Here is a 12,829-nt window from a genome sequence, read left to right as displayed (position 1 = left end):
AATTGTATAGTTCAATTGTATGGCATGTGAATTGTACCTAAACAAGTACATTGTATGGCATGTGAATAACATCTAAACAGGTAAGTTGTATGGCATGTAAATGATATCTAAACAGGTAAGTTGTATGGCATGTGAATTAAACAGGTAAGTTGTATGGCATGCTATTTTAAAAACTTAATGAGATTAAAACAATGGGGTCATTCTTTCGGGGAAGAAATACTACCTCCCTCTTTATACCATCTGAAACTGATTTTGATAATTAAAGTAATTAAGCTATCTTTATTTATTTATTTTTTTGAGTTGGAGTCTCGCTCGGTCGCCCAGACTGGAGTGCAGTGGCTGCTCCCGGCCACCGGAGCTTCGACCTGCTGGGCTCCGGCGATCCTTCCGCCTCAGCCTTCCAAGTAGCCGGAATTACAGGCATGCGCTACCACGCCCAGTTGATTTTTTGATTTATTGTAAAGATGAGGTCTCGCTGCCCAGGCGGGTCTCGAACCCGCAGGCTCAGGCAATCCACTCACCTCAGCCTCCCAAAGGCGCGGGATTACAGGCTGAGCCACCGAGCCTGGCGAAGCTATCTTTAAAAGGACCTAAAATAGTACTATAGAAAAAATGGATTCATTTGTAAAAATAATCTTGGAATACAGGTGTCCTTCTAAGTTCAACACAAAGCTCAGAAGCTAAGAAGGAAAAGACTAATATATTTGTCTCTGTAAAAAATTAAAACCTCTACATGAGAAGCAGCAAAAGGCAGAATTATAAGATGTATTTACATTGAATATAAATGGATAACTCCTTAAAATGAATTAGAAAAAAGTAAAGTTGAAAAAAACCCAATGGAAATGCTCAATCCCATCCATAATTAAAATAAGAGACCATTTTCCAAGTTACAGCTTAGCAAAGATTACAAATACTGGTAACAACCAGTATTAGCAAGAGCATAGACAAAGAAAACTTGTCATATAGTGTTGGCAGGATGGTAAATTGATAAACTTTTGTGGGGGTAATCTGGCAAAGTCAAAGTTTTAAATGCACATATCCTTTGAACTGGAAGTTCTATCTTAAAAAATAAGATTATGGTTGCCTAATAGACATGGTTCTACATCTGATTCTTGTGCTCATATTAGGACCTGCAGCTAACTCCCATTCCTTATAGCTGCAGAGTATTCCATTATAACTATAGGCCATATTTTTATTTGACTAATCCTTTCTTGAGGCTATCATCAAATATTTTTCTTAATATATTCAGAAATCTTTCAGGAAGGATATTAAGACTTCTTAGTAGGCCGGGCTCGGTGGCTCAGCCTGTAATCCCAGCACTTTGGGAGGCTGAGGTGAGTGGATTGTCTGAGCCCATGGGTTCGAGTTCTGCCTGGGCAACTTGGCGAGACCTCATCTCTACAATAAATCAAAAATTAAGCTGGGCTCAGTGGCTCAGCCTGTAATCCCGCACCTTTGGGAGGCTGAGGTGAGTGGATTGCCTGAGCCCGCAGGTTCAAGATCTGCCTGGGCAGGCGAGACCTCATCTCACAATAAATCAAAAAATTAGCCGGGCGTGGTAGGGCACGCCTGTAATTCCAGCTACTCGGAGAAGGCTGAGGCGGAAGGATTGCTGGAGCCCAGCAGGTCAAGGCTGCGGTGGCCAGAGTGGCCACTGCACTCCAGTCTGGGCGACAGAGTGAGACTCCAACTCAAAAAAAAAAAAAAATGCTTAGCAGTGTTTACTTCTAAAGACAATGATTGGTGGGTCAGGGAAAAAGTAACTTTTACTTTATTTCTCTTCAAGTATCAATTGGTGTATATATTACTATAATAAATGTTTGTAACGAAAAGTCATAGCCATATACTTTATAACTGTAGATTAGAAAACCTAAATGATTTTTTCCTGAGAACCATGAAGATATAAGGAGAATTTATCATAAAATTTTTGAAACAAATATGCAACTCAAGAGACAGTAAGATTTAACAAACAGTATGATGCCACTTGTGCCCTCCAGGCATAAGTAAGCGCTATTTACTCACCAATGCGATGTCTAAGCTCGCTGCACTGGCTGACAGGAGGCAGCTTCAGCATCTCCCTCCACTTTTTACTACGCCCACTCTTTTTGCCATATCCTCCTATATTTGAAAAAAAAAACACATTTTTTTCAAACAGTCAGAAATATCCAATTACTAACAACTACCTCCACTAATGTGTCTTACCATTTGTTGGGGTGGTTTAGGTGCCTATGACTAGCAAAAATACAAAAATACAAGCTTATAGTAATTTGTCTTCTCTGGAAAACAACTTGAAGTATAAAATTCCCAGGAGATAGTTAGTAACTAGCTCTGTCATTTAAAAAATCATGCTGAGCCTCAGTTTCCAAATTTGTAAACCAGATCTAACATGACATATTTTTCAGAGCTGCTTATAAATATTTGTTGCTTGCCAAACACCCTTAAAACAGTGGGAATACAATGGTAAAAAAGACAAAATCCCTCCCAGCATTCTATATGAGGGAGAAAGATTAACAAATCAGATAATAAGTGGCACGAAAAAATAGCTAATTGTATAGTGATAAACGGGATGAAACAAAATCAAGCAGGACAAAGGTGGAGGGCACTCTTCTGCCCAGAGGCCTCCCTGTGAGGGTCATGTTTGGACAGAAAGCTGAAGGATGCGAGTCTCAGGAAGATCTGGGAGAAGAGCATCCCATGGTGAGACAAAAATTGTAGAAAAGGCTCTACTATAATATTTCAGAAAGACCTTTTCTGGCTGGGCACAGCGGCTTATGTCTTAAATCCCAGCACTTTGGGAAGCTGAAGTGGGAGGATTGCTTGAGCCTAGGAGTTCAAGACCAGCCTAGACAATATAGCAAGACCTCATCTCTACTAAAAAAAAAAAAAAAAAAAAAAGCCAGGTGTGGTGGCACACACCTGCAGTCCCAGCTACTTGGGAGGCTGGCGCAGGAGGATAATTTGAAATCAGGAGTTGGAGGCTGCAGTGAGCTGTGATCATGCCTGCTCTCCAGCCTGTGTGGCAGAGTGAGACACTGACAAAAAAATATATACATATATATATATATATATATATATGTATATATATATTTTTTTTTTTTTCCCCAATAAGCGCTTTTTCTCTTTCACTCAGAGAAATGAGATTCTTCAATCTCAAACATTCTGGGCAGCTGAAATTTTACTGAATTTTATGCAAGAGAACTGCTTAATAGCTTAGGCTGGGTGACTATGACTCCAGGACTATTTGGAAGAACTGGGAAACCAGGAGGAAAGCCATATTTTCCTGGGGGGTGATGAGATCTGTCTTAAATACGGTTAAGTGTGGAAAATTCTAAAGCGGCAGACATCTGAAAGATGGGTAGACTACAATGAGCTGAGGAAAAAAAGTTCAGGCTGGGCACGGTAGCTCACACCTATAATCCCAGCACTTTGGGAGGCAGAGGCGAGAGAACTGCCTGAGCCCAGGGGTTTGAGACCAGCCTGGGTAACTTGGCAAGACTTGTTAAATAAAAAAATTAGCCAGGCATGGTGGCTCACAGCTGTAGTTCCAGCTACTTGGAAAGGCTGAGGCGACCTCAGTCCAAAAGGTCAAGGTTGCAGTGGCTGTGAGCATGCCATTGCACTCCAGCCTGGGTGACAGAATGAGACTCCATGATTCAAAAAAAGAAAGAAAGCTCAGCTAGAGATACAGAACTGATAATCATCTGCAAAAAAGATAATCAAAGATGCAAGAGATTCTTTCTTACCCTTCCTTTTGCTCCTACTTCCCGACCACTCCCTCTCTCACTGAGATCATGGGCTCTGAACTCATATTCTACTACCAGATGTTCAAAACACTCAAGTTATTATTATTATTATTCTGAGTCAGAGTCTCACTCTGTTGCCCAGGCATAATCACAGCTCACTGCAGCCTCCAATCCCTGGGCTCAGATGATCCTTCCGGCACAGCCTCCCAGGTAGCTGGGACTACAGGTGCATGCCACCATGCCCAACTAATTCTTAAAATTTTTTGTAGAGACGAGGTCTCATGGTGCTGCCCAGGCTGGTCTCAAACACCAGCGCTTAAGCCATCTTCCCACCTTGGCTTCCCAAAGTGCTGGGATTACAGGCACGAACCACCACCACACCTGGCCTTCAACATGTTCAAATTAGACTCATGTTCTCCCTCAAATCCAGTTCACTAGCTTATGTTTTTGTTAAGATTCATTCATTTAATAAACATGTCACAAGCACTTGCCCAGAATATGCTAAGTGGTACTTCAGTCACGTGTCTTGTCACTGAAAGGCAGGGAAAGGAGAACCTGTCCCCAGACCTCCTCATAGGGAGCATGGGAACTCATTCCAGAGAAGTGGCCGGTACTGAACAAAAGCTGTCATGTTTGGTTATGGATTTTTTTTTCAGGGCTATTTCTGGTTCTCCCTTCAGTTGAAATAAGAACTGTTCTTTGGAATATGCCACTTTTTTCTGACCCTTTAAATGATTGGAAAGCTGAGTTGTCACTTGCCTGCCATAGTACTTTGCCCTCTAGATCCCACAAGGTCAGCGAGTATGGATCTGAAAGTGTCCTGACACATGGCTTATGTTTCCAGTGTTGCTTCTGTGTCCTGGAGCTGCCAATCATTGAGCAGGTGAGAGCAAGTCACTCTTGCTCCCATTCATCTCTGCTTTCTCTTGGTTCCTAGCCTATCCCAACCTTGTACTACTTAAGTAACTAGCAAGAAACATGGCAGTCTGGCTACTATGACCTTCTTTTCTGAAGTCTGATACTGTCGGTAGACTTGAAACTAGTGCTTACACCCTCGTAGGTACTGGAGTGCCCAGGTAGGCAGAACCTTGATGAGGTGGTAGAGCTGTTAAACTGCAGTGCGTTTGCATTCACAAGTACATGGCACTGACAAAGAGAAAAGGATGGCAATGAAAAGTAGACTGGATGCATCACCCAGTGCTAACATGTTAGTAAAGAGGTAAGTCTGATCATTCTCACAAACAGGCCCAAGGAGGACAAGGCTTCCAACAAGTCCCTGCACCTCACCTTGGTGGTGTTTTTGAGTGGTTTGATATCACAGCATCTAACAGGACTGTTATGGAGATTAATGGGATAACTTGTGTACAACAGTACCAGGCTCAAGAGCAGAGTTCAATGTTCCTCTCTCCTTTAGGGTACAGTTCCCTCTATCTGATTCCCACCAAACATCAGTTCCCAGGCTCACTTCTCGGATGAGTGAAGGAAACAAGTGAAGATGCTAGGCTTTTCTATTCACACTGCTGCCACTCCCAGCCAGCTCCAGGCAGCAAGGCCTCCAGGGAACCAGGTGGTAACAGCACTCTCAGTCTTCTTCCCAATCTATGAATCCTGGCTAACAAACTATTAAGTACCTCATTCATTTATTCAGAAGACATCTGCGGTCCACATCCTGTGTGCCAGGTACAGTCTGGGCTCTGGGCACACTGTAGAGGAAGGATCAAGGAAGGCAGCCAGTCTCTGCCTTCTGCCACTGTCCTCTCTCACTCTACTCAGCCTCTCTTTCGTTGACCTTCCTTCCTCTAGTCTCCTCTTTCCAGACCCCCCTACACACTGCCTTCCAGGGTCTTCTTCCTAAAATGCAAACAACTGCATACGCTCTCTTCTCTGCTGCTTACTGTCTTTGAAGGATCCAAGTTTCAGGATTAGGTGAGAATGACATTGCCATGGAGGTGCCCAATGGTCAAGTCACACTATTTACAAAAGCCCAAAATAGTCTTTATGGCCATGACATAAATGTTAATAAGTGATTTTTGAACACACAAGTACAAAGCACTGCATATGTTTCACCTGAAAAACAACTTAAGAAAGCCCTAATTCCAAGGTTTTTTCGGGAGCTTCAAAATAAAGCCAAAATTATTTTCACTGTTGTCATTTTTCTTCAAGTTAACTATTACCTAATTTTGGTCATAAGGGGTGGCTCAAGGATATTATTTTAGAGTATAGTTGTACAGATACTTGTGGTACTGCAAAGTAGCATAAAGTCATTAAACCCAATATTTGGTTCATTAACCAGAAAAAAAATAAGATTAGAGTCATTACAATCTAGATACATAAAGTAGAAAATACTTTATAAAAAAACCAAACTGAACTGGTTGCTAATAACATGGCTGATTTATGACATCCCAATTAGCAATACCACATGATGGTAACAGAAGCTATATATTATCATTAAGGAAGAGTGAGCTAACCCTTTGATGACAGAAAAATAATTTGGCTATTACACAAATTACTCTAAATGTCTAACAGGTAAACTGGACACAGAGACTCATACCTGTAATCCCAGCACTTTGGGAGGTGGAAGCAAGAGGATTGCCTGAGCCCAGGGGTTCAAGACCAGCCTGGGCAACTTGGTGAGACCTCAACTCTACAATATATTTAAAAAGTAGCCGGGTGTGGTAGCGCACGCCTATAGTTGCGGCTACTTGGAAGGCTGAGGCAGAAGGATCGCCCAAGCCCAGCGGGTTGATGCTGAGGTAGCCGTGAGCATGCCACTGCACTCCAGCCTGGGTGACGGAGTGAGAGCTCAAGATATATACATACATATATTAACTGATAGAACTATTATGATTATAGTTTCTCTTCCTATCTGTATTTATGTTACTATAGTATTCAAACAGAGAAATGAATAATGCAAAATGGAGAAACTAGAAAGCAAGCTCCTCAAATACAACCTCAACCATATATCATTTCTATGAGATAAGCAATCATTACAAATAATTTTACAAATCAGAAACATTTATAAGTATGGAGCATCCTGGCATCCCAAAGTTGAATAGAATCTCAGGTTTTGCTCCCTATGGAGACTGCTAGTATAAAAAGACAGCTTATTTTAAAACTTGATTTCTGGTTTTCACTGAAAACAGAATTTCTGAGATATACTCTTTTTTTTTCCTTCAGTCATCAGCTGGCATTTGTAGAGCACATATTGAGTGCCAGCATAGTGCAGGATGCTGGTGACACAGAAGAGGCGATACAGAACTGCCCTCAAGTGTACCCAGCACAGTCCCAGAGTGCTCAAGAGGACACTGGAGCTGTGGCATGAAGGAAGAACACAACTTTGCCAAGAAGAAAGAGAAAAGCCCAGAAACATGAGATGGTGTAGTGCATTCAGCTGCAGGGAAACATGAAGGGAGAGGAGCAGGCAGTGGGATCAGGTGGGGATACCGTGGGCCATGATAAACCAAGGGGTTTGTACTTGACCTGGAGTAGAGGTTTGGGGCCAAATTTTAAACAAGAGACTAAAATGATCAAATCTGTTTTAGAAAGTGTGTTCTAGCGGCACTGAGGGCAATAAAGGAGAAGACTGGAAGTAGTGAGACCAGGTAGGAAACTCCACCCTTAGTGAATTTAAGAGGTAGAGAGCCAAACTAGGGAGTACTGAATGAAGACAGAGACAAAGAAATGAACATGAGAAATAGTAGGGAGACAGATAAATGGGATTCAGGGAGAGGAAAGCTCATGTTTTTAGAAAGCCTAAGAATGAGAACAGATTGAAAACAAAGAACCAGGTTCAAGATCAATTAAATTACACAACTGCAACATTAAAGTGCCAGTATGTCACCTCATCATTGTGACTCTGGGACATAACAACAAAATCTACAACAACAGCCACCACTACTTTCTGAGTACCAAATGCTGTGCCACGTTACTCCAGGTAATCCATTTGCCAACACTAGGAAGTAGAGGAATTATTCCCGGTCTAGTTTTACAGATTAGGAGAACATGGTGTAGGACTAGCTGGGACAATGCCTGTAAAGAATTTAGCATGATACCTGGACAGTGCAAACCCTTACTAATGTCAGTCACTCTTATTTACCACTAGGGTCTACAGCCAAACTTGGGATGTGCTTTGTTCCCTCCATATCAATTCAATCCTTCAGTTTTCCACATATATTTCACATTCTGTTTCTTGAATTTAACAAAAAAATAACAAATCACCTCCTTAATCTCCAAGTGTTTACTAAGTGCCAATTATATGGTTAGCACACTGAAAGAGATAAAAATAATTAAGAGTTATGTACTGCCTTTAAACAGATTACAATTTAGCTGAAGAATCATTAGCTGCACTGTGCTATGAACCTCAAGTTTCAAGTTCCCAAAGGACAGAGAGAGTGCCTCCAAGCCAGAAGAAGCAGAGAAAACTACAAGAAGAAAAAGCAACAAGGGCCCACTGCACGTAAGGTTGCAATAGTGAGCATACAAGAACGTGTCCAAAATAGCACACAAGTTGTTAATTTATACAACAAAAATGCATTAAATAGTTTTTTGAGTGTGGGAACAATTAAGTGCAATGAAGGAGATAAAAACGCTGGCTACTATACCTCTGGAATCAAAGTATTGATAAACTACTTTTAGAAACAGCATTCTTTTAACCTCCTCAAGTAGGAGTTTTGAAGGCAGCTTTAAGGATTCTCTCCAATCACTCTTCTATCTATGACTTCTACCTTCAACATCTCTCTGATCTGGTCTTTCCTCTTCATTTTCCCAGCCACCCCTCTTTCCCTAGCACATACGACACACGTCTGCTTACCATGTCATGTAAATGTGCCCTTGCAATGACCCTTTGTTGGCTTCATCTGCAGCCCTTCTCTTACTTCTCCCCCACTGTGTGTGTTTTGATGGGGCTGTCGGTCCACATTCCTGGCTCTCCCCTAGTCAAGGATGCAGGGAGGGAAAGGGAGCCAAGCTAGCCAATAGATGCTCTCCCAAGACAATGACTGCTGAAAGGGGTGAGGCAAAATCCAGTTAAAAAAGAGGAATCTGCTGTCACAGCAGCAGTGACAGCTGAGATGTGATTACCAGTCAGCAGCTCCCTGTCTAAAACTACCTGAAATCGCAAGTGTCAACACCACCTGGATACTTCCTACCTTCACCCCTGCTTTAGTTTTTCCCGTGGCACTCATCACCTGCTAATATATTATTATACCTTATTTGTTTAAAGACTATCTCCCTTATAAGAATGTAGTTTCCAAAATGGCAGGAATTTCTGAACATGTTTATTGCTGTAGATGCACCTAGAACATTCCCAGCATACAACAGGTACTCACAAATATCTGCCAAATGAATAAATGGATCCTGGTTCCTGTCCTTTTCCAGCCTGGTTATTAGGCTCTTTGGTTCTCTGAGCTACCCCACATCTTTTCCATAATTTTCCTATTTGCTTAAGTTAGCAAAAATTCTAGGGAGGAAGTCACAGCAAAAGATAACATTAATGGTAACAGGTGTATTAACTATGCTTCTGGTGCTAAAGAAACTGCTAAAGTAACACTGCCACCTGAAATCAGAACAGAATTGCTACATATACGACCAAAATCCACATTAAATGCACATATCATACATTCCTCTCTGTATTTATGTTTTCAATTTATCCAAGAGTTAAAATGGTGTTTAAGTCTCCTTAGAAGTATAATGTGGAAAAGCATAAGTTTATTTAAAGGTCATAAGTTACTTAACAAATTATACAGGAAAAAAAACCTAAATTTGAAAAAGCAATTATTTTGTGTTTTATTTTATTAACAGTATGAACATTTCACACTTTCTGAAAGTGTGTCTGGCATAGTGACACACGGATGCTATCGGTGCAGCCTAATTTGCCAAGAAGAGATTCTAGCAGTCTTCTATTTGAGACCATCTGTTTGGGCTGTTATAACAAAACACCATAAACTGAGTAGCTTACAAACAATATAAATTTATTTCTCACCGTTCTGGAAGCTGGGAAGTCCAAGATAAGACAGATTCAGCCTCCCCCTCCACCGGCCCAGGGTCAGCTGGGGGAGGCCTCCGTGCGGACACGCGGGTCTGCCCTAGCGCTTAAATGCTCTCCTTAGGGCCCAGTCCCAACGCAGGGAGGGGCTCACTGTCAGGGGTGCAGCTGCCAACCGCAATTCACACTCCAGCTGGCTCTACACTAATGGCTTCCCAACAAACGGTGAGGTCCCACTTTCTGGTTCCTAGCTGGTGCCTTCTTGCTGTGTCCCTCACATGGTGGAAGAAGTGAGGGGTGTCTCTCCAGTCCCTTTTACAAAGGCACTAACACCTCAGGAGGGCTCCACTCTCACGACTCACCTCCGAAAATCCCACCTCCTAATCCATCACCTCGGTAGTCAGAATTTCAACATAAGAATTTTGAGGGGATACAAACATAAGACCATAGCAAAGAGCAGAAAGGGTGAGGAGAAAGATTGTGATTGATTCTATCTGAAATAAATCTAGGAAATGACTGGACTCAACAATAATATTAATCCAACACTGCACTTCCTAGGGCCAGCATAATTGTTGCACTATGCCTACTCACTTCAAAAGTTAATTTCTTTTTTTTTTTTTTTTGCCACCGTAGCCTCGACCTGCTGGGCTCCAGCGATCCTTCCACCTCAGCCTTCCAAGTAGCTGGAACTACAGGTGTGTGCTACCACGCCCAGCAGATTTTTGATTTATTGTAGAGATGAGGTCTCGCCAAGTTGCCCTGGCGGGTCTCCAACCCGCGGGCTCAGGCAATCCACTCACCTCAGCCTCCCAAAGCGCGGGATTACAGGCTGAGCCACCGAGCCTGGCTCAAAAGTTAATTTCTAATACATAAGAGAAACTAACTAAAAAAAAAAGAGCTACCCATGAACAGGCATGTGTCCAGGAAGATACTTCCTGGTACTTTCTGGGAGATACTTTTAAAGTTATAAATACAGCTATCAACAGCCCTAAATTATAACCAACAATCAGTATAAATCCATATATTTCTGATATTTCATATTCAACTTCTCTAAACATTAACCAAACTGTGCAAAATGACTTTTTGGACACAGGAGTAAATACTCTTGATCACTGGGGGCAGTCCTCATAAGAATCACAAAACCATGGAGTTAATATGAGATACTTCAGGGGGAAAAAAAACTCATTGTTGAAACTATCACTGTGGTCCTGGGCTATGTGGCAGAAAATACTGGCTTTATGCTATTTAGCAATTATAGAGCACTTGAATGATTTATGCTCCACTGAAAGGGAGGTTGAAGAGAACACATGCTGCTCTGGGACTCCCTAACTGTATTAAGGGAAAACCACGACCCAGTTTTCTTTCCACCCACCCTCAGCTCTTCTATTCAAAACAGTGTGATTTGGTACATAGAAATATAGAGAGGAGGGAGTCTCTTGCTTTCAACTTTTTTTTTTAAGAGGCAAGGTCTTGCTGTGTTGCCCAGGCTGGACTCTCCTGGACTCAAGCAATCCTCCCACCTCAGTCTCCAGAGTAGCTGGGCCTCCAGGCACACATCACCATGCCTGAGCTCAAGATTGTCTTAAATATGCAGTGCTGGCCAGTGTGGCACCTCCAGCACCTCCAGCCAGCATTTACCCTGTTCCTAGCACAAAGACCAACAAGCTGCTTCAACACGGAGAAAAAAAAGGAAAACATCACTCCACAGGAGTGAAGGAGCTGGGAACTTGGGGTCGGCGGTTCTGTCACCAGTTCTCTTGAGAGGCAAGAAAGGGAGACACACAGAGGACCACAGGGGTCTCCCTGCAGAAGGGCTGGGCCAACTGATGCTTCCGTATTGATAACAGGGTGAATTCTCACCAACTTGCCCATCTGTCACAACATCGTGCTAAAGCGCATTTTACTCACCAAAAAGCCTCTGTTTCAAACCTCAAAACAAGCAGTTATGTTAAAACAGCAGGGTCCAGTTCCCGCACAGTGGCTCAGCCTGTAATCCCAGCACTTTGGGAGGCCCAGGCAAGAGGACTGTCTGAGCCTAGGGGCTGGAGACCAGCCTGGGAAACTTGGTGAGACCTCGTCTCTACAATAAATCAAAAAATTAGCCGGTCGTAGGGGGGCATGGTTGTAGTTCCAGCTACTTGGAAGGCTGAGGTGGAAGGATCGCCTGAGCCCAGCAGATTAAGGCTGCGGCAGGAGCCTGCCACTGCCTTCCAATCTGGGCAACAGAGTGAAACTCCAACTCAAAAAAAAAAGAGCAGGGTCCAAAATCATTAACGGAAGGGTCTCGCCCAGGGTAGTTTCCAGGCTACTCTTCTTTGCCCTTTAAAGACCGTAAAGACCCCGGCTCTTTTTTGCTGGGTTCCCGACTCCCAGGACAGGTCGGCTGTCCCAACACCAACAGGACACCGCCGGCCCATGCTGAAGCCACACCGTGACAGAAGTCGCACCGAAGGGACAGGAAACTGGGTTAGACTAGGAAGAGAGGAGTGCAGCGACCTTCACCGGGGCTCGGAGGTGCGGCATGGGAAGGGGCCCAAGGCGACCACTCGCTGAGGGCCTCTGCGCGGACCCCGGGTGGATCCGCGTTCACTGGGGGGAAGCAGTTGGGGCTCTCCGGGAGGATCAGAGTTTTCTGGGCATCGGGGTTCCCGGCGATCGGGGTTCTCTGGGACATCGGGGTTCCCGGGGATCGGGGTTCTCCGGTACGTCGGGGCTCCCGGGGTATCGAGGTTCCCGGGTCGTCACGGTTCTCGAGGATCGGGGTTCTCCGGGTCGTCGGGGTTCCCGGGGATCGAGGTTCTCCGGGACGTCGGGGTCCCCGGGGTACCGAGGTTTTCCAGGACGTCGAGGTTCCCGGGGATCGGGGTTCTCCGGGTCGCCGGGGTTCCCCGGGATGTCGGGGATCCCTGTGTATCGAGGTTTTCCGGGACATCGGGGTTCTCGGGAATCGGGGTTCTCCGGGACATCAGGGTTCGCGGGGATCGGGGTTCTCCGGGTCGTCGGGGTTCCTCGGGGGTACCCGGGAGCCCGCCGCGCACCCACCTTGGCGCGCTCTCAGCAGCTGCGTGTTGGCCACGATGTTCTCGGGCTCCATGGCCTGCCG

At 44.1% G+C, this 12,829-nt stretch overlaps 1 protein-coding gene across 1 annotated transcript in view; it reads right to left on the bottom strand.

Annotated features, from left to right (window-relative positions):
* Positions 1-12,823, bottom strand: part of GRK4 (G protein-coupled receptor kinase 4) — an 81,434-nt gene extending 68,611 nt beyond the window's left edge. Inside the window, exons 1-2 of the mRNA XM_008055776.2 lie at positions 12,769-12,823; positions 2,023-2,118 (exon numbers count right to left, since the gene is read on the bottom strand). Of these exons, the coding sequence (XP_008053967.2) occupies positions 2,023-2,118; positions 12,769-12,820 (148 nt within the window). The 5' untranslated portion in view covers positions 12,821-12,823. The remainder of the gene's footprint in view (positions 1-2,022; positions 2,119-12,768) is intronic.
* Positions 12,824-12,829: the final 6 nt, after the last annotated feature.

This window comes from Carlito syrichta, unplaced genomic scaffold (genome assembly GCF_000164805.1).
Source record: "Carlito syrichta isolate Samal-C Ts95f unplaced genomic scaffold, Tarsius_syrichta-2.0.1 Scaffold301952, whole genome shotgun sequence".
Taxonomy (NCBI): domain Eukaryota; kingdom Metazoa; phylum Chordata; class Mammalia; order Primates; family Tarsiidae; genus Carlito; species Carlito syrichta.
Note: the sequence above shows the minus strand (reverse complement) of the source record. Positions and strands in the feature narration are given on the sequence as shown.